The sequence below is a fragment of the Lepisma saccharinum genome, chromosome 13, assembly GCF_977018435.1.
Source record: "Lepisma saccharinum chromosome 13, izLepSacc3.1, whole genome shotgun sequence".
In the NCBI taxonomy this organism is placed as follows: Eukaryota; Metazoa; Arthropoda; class Insecta; order Zygentoma; family Lepismatidae; genus Lepisma; species Lepisma saccharinum.
In genome coordinates, this window is record NC_139241.1 from 77,037,026 (window position 1) to 77,057,854 (window position 20,829).

At 37.5% G+C, this 20,829-nt stretch overlaps 1 protein-coding gene across 4 annotated transcripts in view; it reads right to left on the minus strand.

Moving 5' to 3' along the window:
• The window catches only part of LOC145997440 (uncharacterized), a 697,926-nt gene that overhangs the window by 98,125 nt on the left and 578,972 nt on the right, over positions 1–20,829 (minus strand). For all 4 annotated transcript variants that reach the window (XM_083134479.1, XM_083134481.1, XM_083134480.1 and 1 more), the window contains one exon: positions 8,166–8,276. In XM_083134479.1, coding sequence (XP_082990605.1) covers positions 8,166–8,276 — 111 coding nt within the window. The remainder of the gene's footprint in view (positions 1–8,165; positions 8,277–20,829) is intronic.

A 20,829-nucleotide genomic window follows, 5' to 3' on the forward strand; every position in this document is an offset into this window, starting at 1 on the left:
ACATTACTTAAAAACACGTATGCTTGATTTGATATTTGTTGTCTAGCGTCGCTCTTCTGCCTCTTTTGGATAATCGCGACGATGAGGATGAGTGGTTATGATGAAACTGATGAAGTGACGGTCACAAAAACACCCATGCCCGGGCCGGGATTCGAACTCGGGACCCCTGTTGTCGTAGCGCGCTGTGCTAACCACTTTGCCACGAAGGTCGGCGATAGCGCGATACTGTAACCCAATTTGATTCTTTCCAACGTTATAAAACTTATAATCAAACAAGTACTTACTAAATATCTTCTCTTCATCAACACTTTACACATTATTTACTCGGACAGAAGCGAATGAAATGCACACACACACAAAACAAAACGATATTAAACTATCTGATCGTAATGTGCTACAAGGTGAAGAGTACATTTCGCAATTAAATATGCGGAAACAGTAACAAAGACTCACCACACAAACAATAGTGATAAGATAACTCACCTTACGTACTCGCGTAGTAAATATTTTCCGATAATTACGCTTTGTTTTACTAGGAAACTCTTTTCCCGCGCCCGAGGTGCGAATTATTCATTCTTGTTTCAAGTCTGAGTCAGTGAGAGATTTTCAGGAAATACGCTAGGTGTCTCCACAATGCGTCACAGACTCGTGACTGCAGGGTTTGGACCAAGGTAGATACGTGCAGGTGAGTCAATCAGCAGTAGTGAACAAGAATTGGACATGGTGTAGATGTCGTGAAGGGGGACAAAATGGGCCACGCCTCCATGGAAATAAATGTCAATCTAAAATTGTATTTCATTCATAGTAATTTCGAATAAATATTATAAGGGTGTTGCAGAAGCATGAATGATATTAAGAAGGCAACACTATTGAGGGGAAAATATGCATCGTTTGCATCCCTCTAGAATAATACCTTGTTTCTCTGTCCCTGGGGGGAAAACAGTAAACGTCCACGCTATGGGGAGATATGTGGATTTATGATAAACATGTAATTATGTATAAGTGAGCTTTCAGACCGAAACGACAAGCGATTGATTGATTGACCCTTGATTAAAAAGCGACGACGCTGCTCCACCGGTGAGGTCCGAAACGACAAGCGACACGGCGATATATCACACTGAAGTGACCAGCGACACGAGCCAATTCACTCTAAAGCAAAACATTCACCGCGCATGCACGAGCAACAGACCGTCGTGCATCAGACCGAGGCGACACTATGCACGATATTGAGAAAACGAATCTGAGCGACACGTGCAGCTTGTCGTGTCGCTTCGGTTCGAAAAGTTGAATTTATTTCTGAAGGTTGGTTTCCAAGAGAAACGTGTCGCCTGTCGCTTCAATCTGAAATCTTCTGGATTCTCCTCTCGGTACCATTTTTAGCTATTAGTAATTATGTTTTCGCAAAAGTTCCTCATTTTGACACATGAGGGGCATTACTATCTGAGCAACCCTCGTACTACTTACAAATTTATGCACAAAATGCGGGCTCGATCAGGACTCAAATCCAGGTCCCTGACATGCCGTGCAATTTCTCCACCCAGCTTGTAATAAGTCAACTTCATGTTCAGATAGGTTAATAGGGACTGTTATGTGCCTCTCCACCGGGAGAGGGGATATAAACCTGGGAACACTTTATTATAAGCCGTCGGTGTTACCACTACGCCATCAGGAGGCCTTAATCATGATTTCGCAGTTGGAACCAGCTTGTATGTACAGTCGACGGTAATAGTAATAGGCAAATGTTACTATCTGCTTCAGTATTCGTACAATTCCATTCCTTAAAACAACACAGGAAATAGAATAGAACACGAATAGAGATGGACAATTTGCTGCTGATTGTACAACTCTTGTAGCAAAATGGCCTGAAACAGAGTCGGGTATGTTACTCAAAGTAACTTTGCTTCCAAATGTAATGCGTTACCACTCCTCAGCCTGCCCTCAAATTACAGCATCCAATATTCGTTGTACACAGGTAAAATGTCTCTGACGTAAGATGATAACGCAACGAACCGGAAACATAAGTGACATACAAAAAAAGGGCAGAAAAAAAACAAAACAGGATCTACAATGACAACGACGTAAAAACAATATTTTCCGAGAACAATGTGCATGAAAGATTACGAAAAGAACAAATAACTCGTTGCTCAAATAGAAGCACTTCCTGGACACACAACTTATCCAGGGTCAATACCTTGATTTTGTCATCACACTTTTCTTTTTACGTCGTCTCTCCTGCAGAAAACCTACTTTCTGGAAACGTTAACGCCCAACTATTTGAACAACAAAAGTAGGACATTGTTTCGAAACACACACAAGAGGGCGTCAATACTATATTATTATTATTCCATGATAATAAATATCTAACTATAAGAAATATCATTGTTAGTAATGAGTTGTAAGTAAAAAAAATCAATATATTTAAACACACACATACATACATAGTTCAACACTTATCTACGAATATTGCCCTTGTACAGTCACGGACAGATATGCAGTAAAGTCATTCACGTAGGTTGTCCAGCATAAACTGTCAAAATTTTAAGAATGAAATGATATGTATGTAACGAGTGCACTCACGGCCCCCGAACATGACGTGTCAATCATACCCCGGCACGGGGCCAAACGTCGTTATGTGTACGGGAAACCGGTCGTGACTCACGGTCCAGTTATCAAGTTCGGTACTGAGACGGTCGTTGATTGTCATACTATGCGAGGCGGAGATTAATACCTTGAAATGTTACACTGTTTTGTTTACCTTTGATATGTAGATTCGAACAATCATAACACACTAATAGCATAATATCTGGTACCTGAAAAACGTCAAATAACAACACTGACGAACGGTAAAAAAGTGAATATATATTGTAACAACAAAAAAATATTGCAATCAACAACGGTTTACAAAGCCTCCTCACTCTCACAACATTCACTCTATCTCTCTTTCACACACATGAGGTATTTTTACATGTGAAGTATGGATACAAATCATGGATCTCATTAACATATCATTCCTTTTAATTTTTAAACCTTTATGTGAATTTAGGGCATTTGTCTGCCAGCTCCTGTGCTCTTTTAAATTAACTTAAGTGCCAGCCCTCGGAAAGCGGTTAACTAAGACAATTGGGTCGGCGTGGTTAAATCTTTCGTTCGAATGAACGTATGCATCGAGTCGTAAGCTCGACATTATACAAGTTTCTCGGACGGGGGTATTACACACAAGCCTCTCTCGTCCAATGAGAACAACTACTCAATTACATAGTGATGCAAAAAACTTAATTGGCTCCAGCTGCCGGAATACACTAATCAATCGTCGGCGCGAGCAAAAATTACCTTAAAAACCACTATGCAACAAATAATACTATTTCACGCACACGACCTTGCAATAAAAACAACTACGCTTTCCACAATTAAAAAGGACTCATCAGTCAACTATTGACAAGTTAAATGGCGCGACGGGGCGGTCGGTTACACAAGAAATGGAGCACACTTTGGCAATTTATACTAAATATTAAAGAAATGAAATGGAGCTTCTAACGCTGAATGCAGACAATTAAATTAGAACATCAGAACATGAAATAACTCTTTTTTATAACAATACCAAAAATTATCAGACACGGAAATTAGTTTCGGGGTTTCTTGAGTGACTTTGCTAATAAGTGAGACTTCGGCGTTAACTGTACGGTGTAGATACTGACGACGCACGTTTACATGGACATGAGACCCTCTGAAGTATATACTGTACCAGACTCTGCTACATGGCGTGGTCATTCATCTCTCCTGGACGCGGGACTTGCACACGGTTCCTTTGTGGCGAAATTGTCCTCCAAGGTCGATCGCGACGAAGAATAATTGCGACGATCTGTTGTACTTGCACCTCCTTAGTACTTCGGGCTTTCCTCTTGTCACTAGCGTCGGGTGTACGTGGTCACGCGCCGGTCGGGATATCTCTAGTGTCGGGCATCAATTAGACGTCGATCTGCAATCATCTCTCTCTGGTAGCGGGCTTCAGTTGGAACGTCGAGCTGGAAAACGTCCTTCTCTCTCTCCCTCTGGTAACGGGCTTTGGGCAGTGTTTGGTTTTGGCGTCGTCTGGCTGGCTTCTGCGTCGTTGCAGGCGTCAGGGGGAGCGACGGCCCCTCCTTCTCTATCTTCTTTAGCCCTCCATCCTTATGTAGTCCACGCTTGGCAAAAACAAATCACCGCGTAATCTTCACCAAAATAAGGCGCACACTGGTAACTCCCTATCTGCAAGTCGCTCACAGTACGTAAGGAAACAAAGTTCACAGACACAAAACAATGATCACGCGAGAGTGTAGCGCGGAGATGCTCTCTCTGTGAAATCCGGGTAAAAACTGTGTCTGGGATGGTAGCACCGTATATTTATAAGAGAATCAAATCCGTCCGTTGAAACCCACGCTCAGGTAGCTTGGCTTCGCTTTTGGAGGAGATGCGAATGACCTGTGTCCATTGTCTTGAAACTCGGTCACCGAGGCGTCTTCGATACTTGCAGGCGTGGGGTCCAGCGGATATCTCTGGTCATCCGTGAACATGGGTTCGAACGCCTGCTGCGACTCAAGCCCGGTAGCGGCGAAAATAATCCTTCCTTATCTTCGCGTTGGTGCAAATATGTCATGTTCCAAGCGGCGGCTGTCACTCAAGAAAAACCCCATCTCTCAACTCCCGACGTCTGGGTCGGATACAAGTTTATTCACAAAAATAAACAACCTCACACTTTCAAGTTGGTGCATATAATGAATCAATAAACAAAAAATAATTTTTATCGAACTGCGTTTTACATGTCACTAGGTACCGTGACATGTACACATTTTATTCCCTAATTTTTCGACATTCTAATGTGGAACGATCAAATTAAACTTTTTGTAAGTGCCGTTCACGTTGCTGTATCTCAGGTATGAAAATAAGAATTTCTTGTGACCGATGTATTATGTTTATGGTCTATTTCCGGTTGTTCACTACAAACTCGTGGAAGAACTCATTCCCGAAATTAAAAAGGGACATTTTTCCACGCAAGACAGTTTCTGTAAAAGTCACATCCAGTTGATACTTATTGTTAAAAACGAACATCTTTAAATGCGATAATCCATGAAACAAAAAAAAATTAATAACAATTCTGCACTTCGTACTTCTCTGTGCAGTTCGGTTTTGTGGGCGTTGCTACAGTGAAGGGGCAATAAAAGTTTTTGTTGTGTACATGAGACAAAAGGAGTTCCTGTTTGTACAGTGTGATCCATGAGTATTGCTATGCAAATTGTCCATGACTATTTTCATTAACTTTTCTCTTACATTCTATGTGTTTTTAAGTTATAGATTTTTATGTATGCTGGTGCAGAAGTTGTCAACAGCTTGTTTTGAGTTTTCTTTTAATCATAGAAGCTCCTATTGGGTCAAATAAAGTGCACGAACATGGTGATGGACAATTTGCACGGTGATAGTCATGGATCCCCACTGTACGCGAATATTCAAAAGATAATTATATGCTCGCCTTGGGTACAGAAATCTCCAACTGTGTTCAAGTACAAAAAAAAAAATGATCGTAGCGAGCGACACTAGCGCCACGGTATCGATTTGCTTCTCGAGCAGAACGGACAAGGAAAATTTACTTCACAGCGTTCTTTTCATCAATCCAAAGTGGCCAAAATAGAAAGACATTCGAGTCTAAAGGAATTTCAATCAATTACGGTAACATTCTTTTCCTTGAGGGGTGATAAAATCCTATCGACTCGCGCGCGAGCTAAGTATAGAACGACCTTCGCTGGACACGGTCACGCGAGTTTCTCTTTTAGGGCACACAAGATTATTTTTAGCGGCCGTCTACTAAAACCACATGGAAGATTTAAACCTGAAATTTCCGAGAATTTCGATGAAGTTCACCGTTTATAGGAATGATGTGGAGGCGAGATTGAAACCAATCTGGCTGGGTATCCGCTGATAAATGTCAGTCTACTTCACTGAAAAACCAGTAGCGGTACATATTTCTGGTAAATAAAAAAAGCAAAATTTTGGTTCAAAAACAGTCAATTTCGGGTTCAAAATCGGTATATAAAATGACATTTTGGTTTTAAAATTGTGACTACAATCCTAAATTTGATTTAAAAACTGCTCTTATTACACAAAATAGACATCCCTTCTAATCGCACATTTATGTAATTACCAGAATATTAAACTTATTCCTGTATAAAGGGGTCAATTATTTTTGCTTCTCAAATAGTTAACAGTAGAATTAATCAATTTTTAGTGGATTGCATAACCCACAGGATAATTCAAACTTCAGAAAGTGTCGGTAAATAAAACTCTAAATTTCATGTTGAAGAGTCTTATTTCGCATTTTGCAGTTCATTTCGCATCATTTCGTGACAAAACAGGGTAGAAAATGCACCTAAAATCTTTCAGAGACATGAAAAATTAATATTACAGCATGTTATTTCACATTTGTATTCGTCAAAAGCAAAATATGCATGCTTGTAACAATCAGTCATTTCATAGATACTATTGGTCAGTGAAACGCAGCAGAGAATACATACAGCAAATACAATGAGAGACCAAACATCAAAGATGTGGTGTGCCTGATATAATTATGTGCTGTGGTCATAACCTTAATTTGATCTAACATTCATAAAAAAAATATATATGAATTTAAGGAAAATATGACAAAATATAGGACTGATCACTGAGAAAAAAGGACATGAGCCCAGTGGCGCCATCTTGTGTGAGCTTGTGGAGCTCTAGCACAGCCGACAATTTTCCTGTGATAATAATTTAGAAATAAAAGTCCCGCGCTTAAGAAAACAAAATGTTTCATCATAATGCACTTAAAGGATTCTGACAACTAACTTAATTACTGACTGTTGGACAATTCCATTGTGACGGATGTGACATTCAGACAAATTTATATTCATTCTTAAATTATTTTCTCAGCACCTTCAAATATGTAACTCTATTAATTCATGTAATTTCATTTTCTTTGATAAGAGATATTTATAATTGCAGAATATCTCAATTCTCAGCTACAGAAAATACAATTTTTATACTTATGACGTGTATGATACGTCTGAGACATGACTTTTATGACCTTCCTCAGTCTTTCAGAAAACTTTTGTGAAATATATGGGTTTACTTAAAAAATTTCATTATATTTTCACAAAGCAAACTTCACTCGACATTTAGATGCTTATAGTTTCTCAAAATTATACTACACATTTTTTTATAAACATTTTTTTGCCTCTGACGGGTGTGACAAATTTTGTGACGGGTGTGACTCATGCACATGTAGGATTATGGAACAATGTAAAGGCTATGAAAAAAATCATAAATAGATTCTTCAAACTAAGGTTTGTATTAGAAATGAAGTAGTATACTTCAGAGCTTAGTATATAGAAACAATAAATGAGACAATTAGAATGAAATTAGAATGAATTTAGTTTTCTAATGGTATAATACTGTATCATAATGATGTGTTACATCTCTACTATGATACTTCTCAGTGTCCTTTATTATTTACACTATCCGTGGTCACATCGGCATTAGGATAGTAGAGGATAAGGACTTATAACCAGGATGAGGATATAGATAGGCACTAAAAACTCTCAAAATAGGCAGGCAGAAAGGCACTAAAATTGATAAATATCAACAGATTTTTTTTTAATTTTCCCGTATTACACACTGAAAAAGGCAATTAGTTACCTTCGAAATATGAATGTATGATATAAGTAGGCAAAAACAGTCACTACAACATTCATGTATTCCTCTCAGAAATGGCCTGATTTTTAAACGTAAAAGCCTAGATTTTCTGGCCGAAGAAAAAGGCATTTATGGCAAAGCCCCCTTGTTTGACTTTTGTAGTGTTTTGAAGTAAACGTACTTATGACGAAACAGCTTTTATATTATGTGTACATTTTGCCGTTCCTTTTTGTTTTAAAAATCTAGTCACTTTATGCAGAAGGGGCATAAAAATTCCTGGACACAGCATAAAAATCAAGTTTTCAGATCTATCCAGTCGATAGCGCTTACCCGTTAAACAAGTGAACAACAATGATTAACAATTGAACAATCGTCAGTGGTAGCGGCTATCAAGGACTGGACTGTCACGCTCAAGCGACCATTCAGCATTAAGCGGCAACAATGTACATTAGTCATGCAACAATTACCTGCTTAGCCTTGGCTTTGGCCACTGCAAGGTCCTCCACGTCTGGATGGTCATGGCGTGTGTTGTCGACAATCGACTGCAAGTAGTGTTCATACTGTGCGAGTCGTTGCGCCTGGAACGAAAACAAAATTTCAATTAGAACATTGGAACGTTATACGCGAAAATAACAATCATTACTAATAGTAACATACTCATGAGCAAATAGAAAGACAAAACCATTCCAATGTTGTGTATAAAGGAGCATTTCAAAGAAGAATGTTTTGCTTTACCCCCTCCCCCGCCAAAAAAATTACAATGTCTGTCATTCGTTGATGGAAAAGAATGATACAATATGTATTTTCGAGTGTCCTTCCTGAAAATCGTGATGTTGACTTGATATTTGCTTTTACTGTTGATATTTGAATCCGGATTTCAATTTTCAAGGTTTTTAACAATGAATTTTAAGGAATATCAATTTAAAAATCTGATAAAAAGCTATTTTGACAATATAAAAGTGGGCAGTGAAAGCTAATTTTCCATGAATTATGTTCGAAGATATTTCAGGGGAGGGCTTAACCTCCCAAAGTCCACCCCCCCTCTTTTCTCGGCAATCTCTTGAAACCGAGAATATACATTTCGAATGCAAGTAATGTTTTAATACTTTAGGCTATTTGTTGCAACCAGTAACACCTTATATTAATTTGTCCATAATGAACACCAGCGTTTGGTGATTATTTTGTATTAACTACTTTTACTTGCTTGCTACGAATGACATACCACAATAATTATGTTTTTATAGTAAATAAAAATTTACAATTAACGAACTGATCAATATTAACAATTAATGAAATGTAACATTATAATGCCCAGGAGGAGGATTGTGAATTCTTGCAGTAGTAAAGTCTTAAATAAGTCATTGTTAGGTATAATCATATGTATAGCTAAGGTGTTCGTTTTCACTCGATTTTCAAGTAGTCTGCCTGTTACGCAAGCGTAAACATTTGGTTATAAAATTGAGCAACATATTAACCTACAGATCTTACAGGTAAAATATATTTCACAAGTTCAATTAAGAAAATCACGTCTTTCAAGCTCGACAACTTGGCAATGATATAAATCCAAACTCGAGTCTTTTAATCATAAACAATGCATACGTACCTTCTATAATTACACCATTTTCACTAAATAAATTCGAACACGTTATTCATGCGTACTGGTATAATTATTCAGTTATCGTAAGCAGTTGTCGCGACTTTCAAAGAAATCTGTTTATTGTGACCCATATTGCTGACTTCTTGGACTTGTCAAGTTCTGATTCTGGGCGATGGCGGCGCCACTTAACGAATTATTTGAATTTAATGTCGGATTATCTGGTGAACAGGAAGTTTATTCCAAAACACAAATGCATTGGCGTACTGGAACATTAGTATTCAAAATTTATGACACACTTATAATATGGTGAATTTTGTGTAAGAGGTTGCAACAAAGGAAAAAACAACATCAGAAGGAAAGATGTGGGTTGGTGCGGAAGATAAACGAAGTGAAGATAAAAAAAACAAAAACATTTATTTGCGTGCATATTGCTTAAAAGTAAATGGATTGTAACGTCCCTGATAAATATTGGAAAATACAGACATGAATATGGTTGTCCAAATACTGCTCCGAAAATCTGTGAAGTAAATACGATGGGGTCCTTGAAATAATGAGAGAAAAGGAGAGAACAAAAAAAATCTTGCTTTCTTTCAAGTTCGCAGATAGGATAATGCGACTGGACCTACAGTTAAAAAGGGATCCGAACTGCAATATGCCTTCACTATGTATCGAACCCGGGACCCCTTGATTACAAGGCAAAATACCCCTTGGAGATTACAATCTAGTTATTCTTACTATCCGCACTTAGTGTTGGCTGAAAACACTTCCAACATTTATTTTGCAGCTTGCAGTAGCGACATTGAGACAAGCTGTTTAGTGTTTTCTCAATGAGGAAGAACTTCTTGGAACTGTCCCCTACAAGCCAAAGACAAGAAACAATCGCTTTAGAGGTTTCCAAGTCACAAGAATGTTCGTTAACAAGAAGCACGCAAAGAATGCATCTATTACCGGTTTCTCAATCTCTCACACACTTCCTTCCCACAAATGTAGGTGGCAGTAGAAGCAAACGACATCAGTCACGTTTTCTTGAAAGTAAAAATAAACCAAGTTCTGAACCTTACATTTTATATACAAGCACGAACGCTATTATGCAGCACTTTCTGGGTTCTTTCTTTTACTTCTGTAAAAGTTTAACAGATTACTTCCTTGTAAAAAGATTTGGCAACAGTGTTGCAATTTTGATGTGATCTGGTATCACTGGACATGACAGTTACATTTCTTGTCATTGCACCTAATACTATTCGCCACCTCAACAGACATATTTCGCCTTAGCAAATGTGCTGTGCTGTTTGACGTTAGCTAAAATTATTATTTACAAAATGTGCTATTGTAGAAATCTACCGTCAGTGGCGAGATTGCGAGTCCATTGCACCAAGCCGTATTTATTATCTCCGACACTGCGTAGGAATCTCTCAATTCCAACATAAAGAGAATTGACTAAGTTATTAAAAAAGTAACATGTTTTAAGTCCACTATATCCAAGAGTAACTCGTTTCCGTTACTTCGTCATACACAAGGACATTTAACTGTATACACAAGTGTGAGGTTTAAAGATGGCTAAATGTTCTAGGAAGCGAAGCCAGATTTCAACTAACAGTTTTATATTCCGTGATTTTGTTGAAACGATTTTGCTAAAAGGATCAATTAGGATATACCATCTTACGGCGTTGGTTTGGTATTGTTTAGTTTAAAGGAAAGGCACTTAAAGTTTACAAGTATAACATTTTTGTTCTCTGTAGAGCTTGTATTCCCAATGAAAAACTTCATACTCACAGGTTTAAAATAACGCAAAGTCACAAAGTACCGAAAAAATAAAACGTTTACTTGCGTTACGTCACTCAACTACGAAACTACATAGTTTTTTACTTCAGAATGGCGTTGCAAAAAATTAACGTCACGTCAATAGCAACTGTCACAAACAAAACACCATCGATTTCGTGGAAGCAAAATGTTGATCCACCTTTTTGAAATGTGTCAACACATTACTTCCCTCCTCATTTATTTCGAGTTACCTAAGACACAAAAATTACCTTTCCAATTACGTTTTTGCACCACAGGTATTTGGAAATGTATCCAACTTCCCGACATGGTAGTTTTATTTTAACAAGCCAAATATCTCGCACCGCGTTGTAAATTATCATCGAATTACTTCAATACACGTTTTCCAATGTTCCAACGCGCAACAGTGTAAAAAAGCTGAAGAAAAAAAGACATCTTACTCACTTCGTGCCTTTTTTTCTGGTTTGTTGTCAATTAAAGACGTGGAAATTCGCAAGCAAGAAATATTCACCTGACAATGCCAACGAGAAAGTTGTACGAAAGTCGCACCACTCCTCGGAACCTCGGGTCCCGACAGCTAAAGAACAGTGTTGCCAGATACGATTTTGAAAAAAGGCCAGATGTTACCTAGAAAGTTACTTTCGAGGAGCTAAAATTACGCAAATCCACATGAGCAATGAACGAGCGATGGAATGATATTTTACTATTAAGATTTTTCAAAGTCCCTTCATCAGTTTCATAATATGACTCATCCTCATCTTCGCGATTAGCCAAAAGTGGCAGAAAAGCGAAGTAAAATAAATCAAATCAAGCAAGCAATCAACCAAATGTATTTGTGTTACTAAATGATTATGTTATGGTCATGTTCACCTATAGAATTCTGTTTAGATATCCTAACGATCAAAGAAATGTAAAATAATTCAGGAATTACGTGATACCAGTAACGCTATAAACTGGTTGAAATTTTATGCAACAAAATGAAAGTGTAGAAATAGATTTAAAACTAAAAATGTGCAATGACTAATTGCAAAGGGTTATATTTCCCCTACACGAAACTAAAAAGTTCATTGGACAGTTTCATGATTTTCAGAATCCGGAAATTATAGTTATACTTTGCTGGAAAAAGAAACTCTCCGATACTTCCATATCACTCACACAATATGTTATACATGCATGGACTGCAACCACACTGTTCTCTTCACTAATGATAATCGAAGACTAAAAATTATGATCATTTAAATTCCAACCTCAAGTCTTTAAGTATGAGAATATCAAGAAATTTTCTCGTAAATATCTTTCAAACTTTCAAAAATTACACGTCACGGCAGGCACAGTTTACAAAAAGCAAAACATTAATTCGTGTGAACCAACAAAGTGTGGCATATCCAGAATATTTATCCTCGTGTCCTGGTACAGTGGGATACATGGGTATTACCGTGCAAATTGTCCATGACTATTTTCTTAATTTTTCGCTTATATCCTGTGTGTTTTTAAGCTATGGATTTTTTATGTATGCTAGTGCAGAAGTTGTCAACAGCTTGTTTTGAGTTTTCTTTTAATTCTTGAAGCTCTTACTGGGTCAAATAAAGTGCACGAACATGGTGATGGAAAATTTGCACGGTAATACTCATGGATCCCACTGTACCACTACAATGCATTCGGTACGATACATGTAGATGGCGGCTTTAGATAAAGGTATATTCCTGTCTGATTTTTACTAAAAACATTCAAGATCGTCATTCTTTTTTGTTTGCTTTTGTTTTCCCTTAATGATGAAACAGGATTTGCTTAAGTCCATTTTATGCTAAGATATCCCATTGGGGCTGGACCTACAGTTTTAAGCAGTGGCGGCGATTAGGGGGGGCAGTTGCCCCCTCACGTTTTGCCACTTCTGCCCCCGTATCATGCTAAACCTTAGCGACCTACAAAGGTAAAAAACTGGCCTTGCCCCCCAGTTTTGGCACCTTACCCCCCTGATTTTGGAACCCAACCACTGGTTTTAAGTATGATCCGAACCACTGTGCAATAGGCAACCAACGGGAATCCAACTTGAGACCCCTTGATGACAAGACGATAGTTATCATATGATGTTTTTACAAGACGTTTTGTAATCTACGAGGTTTTTCTGTCCTTCAGAAGTTTATATTATGCATTGTTTTAAAGTAATATACCGTGAATTGAAATATATCAAATACATTGCTGCTGTTTGTGTATGAAGGGAGATTTTACACTCCTGTTCAGTGTGCCCCCTACATGGGCAAAGAGTAAATATGGTAACCCTAGCCACTGCACCATCGGATGACCTGAAAACACATATTAAAGGTAACTTTATTTTGTTACTTGAAAATAGTAACAGAAGTAAGTCACCACTTCAAAAGACTGACAATTTTAGCAGCAGGAGACAATGAAAAGCGGCCAGAACTGTATCCTGAAGCCTGGGTTGGCAACCCTGCTGAATAAACGCAATTCTATATTTGAGTGCAATTTAGGCGTTCCAGCACGTACGCATGCCCCGTAACCACCTTCCGTAAGAAGCATGCAATCGTCAAGTTTCACCGATCTCACAACAGGTTTAACAAGGTATCCAGAGATGGCAAAGGAAGCAGTTAGGCTACACAAATATCTACCAGCGAAATCATCAAATCTAGTTTCTCAAATGCTTGCAGATACGAAGGAAAATTGGGAGGGACAACACAGCACTCGCTCAAACTGCTTGTTCCACAAGGCAAATGGTTATCCCCACTCAATTTGCACCGCATTAACAAAAAAATAACAGTGCAGATACGTAAAGGAAATCTGTCGACATTTGTGTACATGCTCTGTTGCCGATGTCTTCTCTTCGTTATCTGTGCAGTAAAAAAATACAACACTGAAATGTCCCTGGCAATGCTGATTTACCTGCACTTTACGTTCCCCCTATTGTTCATAAACAATTGACAACAGCATGGAGAAAGGGGGGCGGGGAAGGCGTTTGAGAGTTGCACACCAACTCTGCTATACACCTGTCTCGAGACGTACATCGCATACTGATGAAGGACCAAGCCTGGAAATCACGACAAGCATGCGTATTCTTAAACATGCGAAGCGTCTGAAATACCGTACATCTAGCCCTTTTCCGCCATTACAACATTGACGTAACATCACTTTCCACTTACTTAGTTTCAGAGTTGAACAAATCTGAACAAAACATTCACCTGCTAAGTTTACAAGAGCGTTTAGTTCATGAAAGCTGAACGGTAGCTAGCGCCCCTGTGGCAGTTCTTAGAACTACGTACCTCTTGAATTCGACTTTCGCAATGCGGACATACATGGAGCTACAATTGTAAAAAGATAATGCGAGCCGAGACATGTTTGAAGACTTAACTGGCGATGATGTGGCTGATATACACGTTTGGTTAAGTGAATGTATCATCGTTCATGTCAAACGCTTAAGCTTCACGAGTAATTATACGAGTTCTTTGTTTTTTAACACAATTGAAAGTGATTCAGTACATGGACTGGACATTATAAATGAAAATTTCCACTGGTAAATATGCCTTCGTCCGAACGAGATTACAGATTATGTTCAAGCGTGTATTTTGCCATTCAAATCAATATATGCCAGTACTGTGAATAGGTGTGTTTCACCTACGTCACAAACTGTTGCATTGTGGGATCGAGCAGCCATGATTGTGGCGGGTTCTTGTAACCATTCGGAATTCAAGCGTGCGGGGGGATTTGAATATTGTTTACGATGGTATACTTTGTGCAATATTAGGTTGTTTAGGTCTAACAGGCAATCACGTTTATCCTAGAATTTTCCGAGAAAGAACAGAAGGTGTAATTCACGGCACAGAATTTTCCGATTGTTGATTAGAATACGTGAGAATAAATCGTGCCAACATTAATGAACAAAACAAACAGTACAGAGCGGTGGGGTTAACATTTCTTTTCAGGTAAGTTCATATATATCGCATTTCTCTGTGACTTTTAGTACAAATGGATTGAACTGGTGTTTTTTATCATACTTGCAAGTAGGATAAGTTTGACGATAAAAATTATAACATTCAAAGTTAAATTCATCTTGATAATTGCACGCTTGTACTTGATTATTTATATTTCATTCATTAACACAAACTGTTATTAATTGTTATCCTATTCATGAGAAAAAGTGCCGGTAGTAGGTTTTGCGTACTGTCAAAAAAAAGCACTGCTTGGTTTAAAACTTTTTAAATATATATCAAAATATCTCAAATTGATTGATTTATTTGGCTTATTTTACTTCGTTTTTCTGCAATATCTGGCTAGTCGTTATGATCAGTCATGCCCAGACCGAGATTCGAATCCGGGACCCCTAGCATCGTAGTGCGTTGTGCTAACCACTCCGTCACTGAGGCCTGCATATCCCAAATTGTTAGAGCAAGGAGTGAAATTACTGTTTTTGAACAACTCAACATTTCAAATTACTGCGTTTGAACAAACGTTAAAAGGAAACACAGAAGATAATGGCTGAGTTTTGGAATTTTCAGTTAATTTGTACTCAAGGTCGTCCATGGCCACTTTCTCCCACCCCGAGAGGGAAACATAGGTGACTTAGCGCACTTGGCGCAAGTGTAACGAACGCTGCGACAAACAGCTTTGCCGCAAACATGGCGGCGGTGCGAATCCTGACGTCACATGAAACCCACCTATAGGATGACCAACTCTCTCGTATTTCCTGGGAATCCCCGTATTACAGCTAACTTTTGGGGAACTTCCCGCCTCCCGCATACTTCTTTAACAACCAAAATCGCGAAATATCAACTCATTCCAAGTTCGGAGCCATACAAAACTTCAAGTCGACTGCAAGATATTGTACGTTTAACCTTTGGCGGGCGGAAGTGACGTCAAACTTGCAGTAGTTCATTGATACTTAGTTCTGCAGCAGCAGTGGAACAAATACGTATGGGTTACGACTAAGAAACGTGCAAATTTGTAAATCTTTATTCTCTATTGTGATCTAAATAATATATATATAATGTAAATTAAGCCTTTTAATATTTTCCATTCATTAACATTTGCTGGAGTGACGCCCTGCAGATAAAAATGCTCAAAATTTGCCGCGACTAATTCTCCTGTAAAGTCAATGCTGAAAGTTGATCACCCTAACTGAGAATGCACTGAGCTAAATAAGCATATGGCAAAATAGCTGGGTCCACATAAATGACATCATGCAGAGCAAGCAAGAAAAACCAGGATCCGAGATTCTTCTAGCACCAAATGGAACAATATATTTGCAATGGAAGATATAATAGGCGAAAACTTACACATCGAGCGAATGCGAAATTCCTGGACACGTCACTACAATTTGCTCATTACATAAATAATTTTGTTTATTCTTTTGTCTAGTGTTTCGTATTCACACCAAGAGTAATCAAATTACAATATTAACACTTTTATGCAATAAATTTTCAGACATATAGGTTATTTAATATAAATTACTCACTGAAAATCACCAATGAATAAGCCAGAATTGACATTCCTTTGAAGCACCAAGATGAATATATACAGGTGTGTTCCTAGCGTACAAATGTTGCTCTCAGGGATTTTCGTGTGACGTAATTTGGGGTATTCACGAATATGCACAAAACGAATGTCCTGGGATGTGACATTTTCACTAATGCTTCTACACTGGCGTACGCAGAGAGGGGGGCTGAAGGGGCTACAGCGCCCTCAGAAATTTTGACAAAATCATCGTTTTGTAATAAAAGCATTGACGAACTCGGGAAGAACCAGAGTGGTACATGCAAAATTGCCATAAAATGGCTCCCGATTGCCATCTTTGAATGTCGCAAGTTTTAAATTTAGGAAATATCTTATTGTGTATGCCGTGGCCATAAAAAGCAGCTAAGCACTATTCAACTTTACAATTCCAGCCCCTCCAGAAAAAAAATCCTGTGTACGCCAGTTCTTCTCAATGATAATTTGAAGTAAGGTAATGCGAACGTGGGAAATTAATTAACTAACTAACTAACTAACTCCCTAGCCTTCCTAAACCCGAAGGTTTATGGCTGCAGCAACACAGGCCTTCCATCTTTCCCTATCTTGAGCAAGTTCTACATACTCTTTTCCATCCCTACCGATTTCCCTTAGGTCCATCTCAACGTTGTCCCTCCATCTTCGTCTTGGTCTTCCTACAGGTCTCTTACCATCAGGTTTCCCAACAAGAATCCTGTAAACTCCTCTTTCCTCTCCCATTCGTGCCACATGGCCTGCCCACCTAAGTCTTCTTGATTTAATTATTCTAATAATATCTGGACATGAATACAAATTATGTAGTTCTAAATTATGTAACCTTCTCCACTCACCTGTCTCCTCATCCCTTTTAGGTCCAAAGATTTTCCTAAGGATCTTATTTTCAAATACTCTCAATTTATGTTCCTCTTTCAATGTAAGGGACCAAGTTTCACATCCATATAATACTACAGGCAAAATTACGGTTTTGTATATTTTAACTTTTAGTTTCTTAGATATTAAACGAGAAGACAAAAGTTTATGAAGAGAGAAGTAACATGCATTTCCTGAATTAAGCCTACTTTTTATTTCCTCTTTAATATAATTTTCATTTGTTAATATTACTCCTAAGTATTTGATTTTGGAAACTGGTTCAAACGAGTTGTTATCAATAATTAGATTTTGATTATTACCTAACACTTGGTTTCGGCCTGTAAGCATATATTTAGTTTTCTCTTTGTTAACTTCCAAACCTATCTTTTTAGCTGCTTTGAAAAATATTTTAGCATTATTCTTAATTGTATTCACATCATCCCCCAGTAAGTCTACATCATCTGCATATGCTAACAACTGAGTCACACCATTTAATTTTAGTCCTTCGTTAGTTTCTTTTACCTTCCTTACAGCATATTCTAAGGCAAAATTAAAGAGCAATGGAGATAATGCATCTCCTTGTTTTAACCCATCATGAATTGTAAATTTGTCAGACATATTAAAACCCACACGAATTTTACTTTCTGTTTCACTGGTGCATATTTTTATCATACTAACAAGCTTCTTAGGTATTCCAAACTCGACTAATATATTATATAATTTATCTCTTTTGACCGAATCATATGCTTTTTTGAAATCAATGAATAGCTGATGGACATTTTGATTATATTCCCACTTTCTTTTTGAAGTGCCTGTCTGATGTGAAAAATCTGATCTGTAGTTGATCTGTTACGTTTAAATCCACATTGATAATCACCTATAATTTCATTAGCACATGGGGTTAGTCTTGTTAAAAGAATGTTAGATAATATTTTATATGTTGTTGAGAGTAGAGAAATTCCACGATAATTATTGCAATTCATTTTTATCACCTTTTTTAAACACAGGAACAATTATGGATTCTTTCCACTGTTGAGGGATTTCTTCTTTATTCCATATTAAACAAATTAATTTATGAATTTGACATATTAATGAATTTCCACCATATTTAATTAACTCAGCTGGTATTAAATCAATGCCCGGTGCTTTGTTATTCTTTAACCTTTTAATAGCATCTTTAACTTCAGTCAAGTTAGGTTCTGGAACTAAAGGTTCTGCTGTGTGCACTTCATTTACTTCTGATTTATCTCCTACATGAACATTTAAAAGGTCACTAAAGTAGTTCTTCCATCTATTTAGAATATCGCTTGGGTCAGTTAGAAAATCACCGTCTTTATCTTTTATCAAGTTTACTTTAGGTTGCCACCCCTTTCTAAATTCATTTACACCTTTATATAAATCTCTAATATTTTTATTTTTGCTGTTTGTTTCAATTTCGTTAATTTTGCTTTTCAAGTAATCTCTTTTTTTACTTCTAAACGTGCGGTTAACTTCTCGCTTTATTCTATTATAATTGTTTACATTTGTATCATCAGAGCTATTTAACCACCTAAGTCTAGCCTCATTTCTTATTTCTATTAGATTATGACAATCATTATCAAACCATGGCTTACTTTTTCTCGGTTTATGGTATCCTATACTTTCTTTAGCTGCTGATTCTATTGCATTACGTATGTGCTCCCAATTCTTAATTTACGTCTGTTTCATTTATATTTTCATCATCATTTAAATCCTGCAAAAAAAACATCAAATCTATTTGACAGTTTAATTTGGTAATCTTTCTTAATTCTTTCATCAGTAAACTTTCCTGTATCAAATTTTAGAACTTTTAGATTTTGTTGCTTATGATTTATCACCGAGAGTATTTCTCTTAATTTAGCAATTACTAAATAATGGTCACTGGCACAGTCAGCACCTCTATGTGTACGAACGTCAATTATACTAGTATGCCTTCTCTTATCAATGAGAATATGATCTATCTGATTATGAGTTCTACCATCTGGAGAAGACCAGGTATACTTATGGATATCTTTATGTTTAAAAGTGGTACTTTTCACAATTAAATTCTTTGAGGTTGCAAAAGTAATCAATCTTATACCATTATCATTACTTAATTCATGAAGACTTTTTTTACCAATCGTGGGTTTAAATCGTTGGGAAATTAATTGCATAAGACAATTTATTATACACTTATTCTTCAGAAAGTCAAGGTCTTTCCAGTAACGCCATATTAGTATTCGTTGAATATTCCGGACGGATCCAGCTGTATAAAGAAAGAATCTCCACTTGACTACGTCACAACCGAGCATGTGCGAAAGTTACCGAACATTAAAGACTAAAATAAAAAAATCTAGACCAACGTACAAATGTTTCTGAAAGACCACTCAGAAGGCCTTGGATAATAAAAAACACTACTTGCGCCAAACAAGTTAAAAAAAGGAAACCTTTTTGCTTTAGCAAACCTAACGGGACTCGTCAGCTAATCGACATTATAACAACTCGTTTAGCAACAAGTAATGTGTTCTCAAGACCAACCGTTCCTTGCAGGATTCGGCAACACTGACGCATTAGCTCAACAACAACGAACTGATCTCAAATGATGGATTGGTTGTAGCAAACGAAGCAAACAGCCGTTGACAGTCGAACGTGCATTCGAAAACACGAGTAACTGCAATTACAACATCCACCATCACGTTTTGAGTCTGTGCCAATTAAATTATAACGGTCTTACTAGGTTATTAATGATTATACTTCAAAGTATGCAAAAATTAGTCTGCAAGCAGAATTTCTTTTTTGCTATCAGTAAAATGTCTACTCGTAAGTGTGCAGCTAGAATTGTGGACAACAGAAACCCATGTCAGTGTTGGAAAGTAATGCTTCAAAAAAGTTAACAATTTTGATACTTTAATACTACAGTAACAGTAACAATGTGGAACTTGTTTATTTGTAGTAAATCTATATTTTGCCATATTTGTTTTATTTAAGTTTCTTGTTTTCTTTGGTTTTTTTTACGAAAGTTTGTTATTTCATTGCATTAGATTATTTTACGTCGCTTCTCTGCAACTTTTGGCTAATCGCGAAGATGAGGCTGAGTGATCGATGTGCTACCAACTCCGCCATGGGGACCGGTCTTTAGTAAATTTGGGTCAAACGAGTTGTGCTCATCTAGCGATCCTTCCACCGAACTTTTTGGCTGAGTGGTTAGCACAGCGCGCTACGACGCCATTGGTCTCGGGTTCGAATTCCGGCCTGGGCATGGGTGCTCTTTGTGAGTGACCCTTCACTGCGATTAGCCAAAAGAGGCAGAAAAACGAAGTAAAATAAACCAAATGGATTAATTAAATACGGTCAAAATACATATAATTGCTGTTAGGTATTACATTATGATATTTTTCTTGCAGTATATTGGG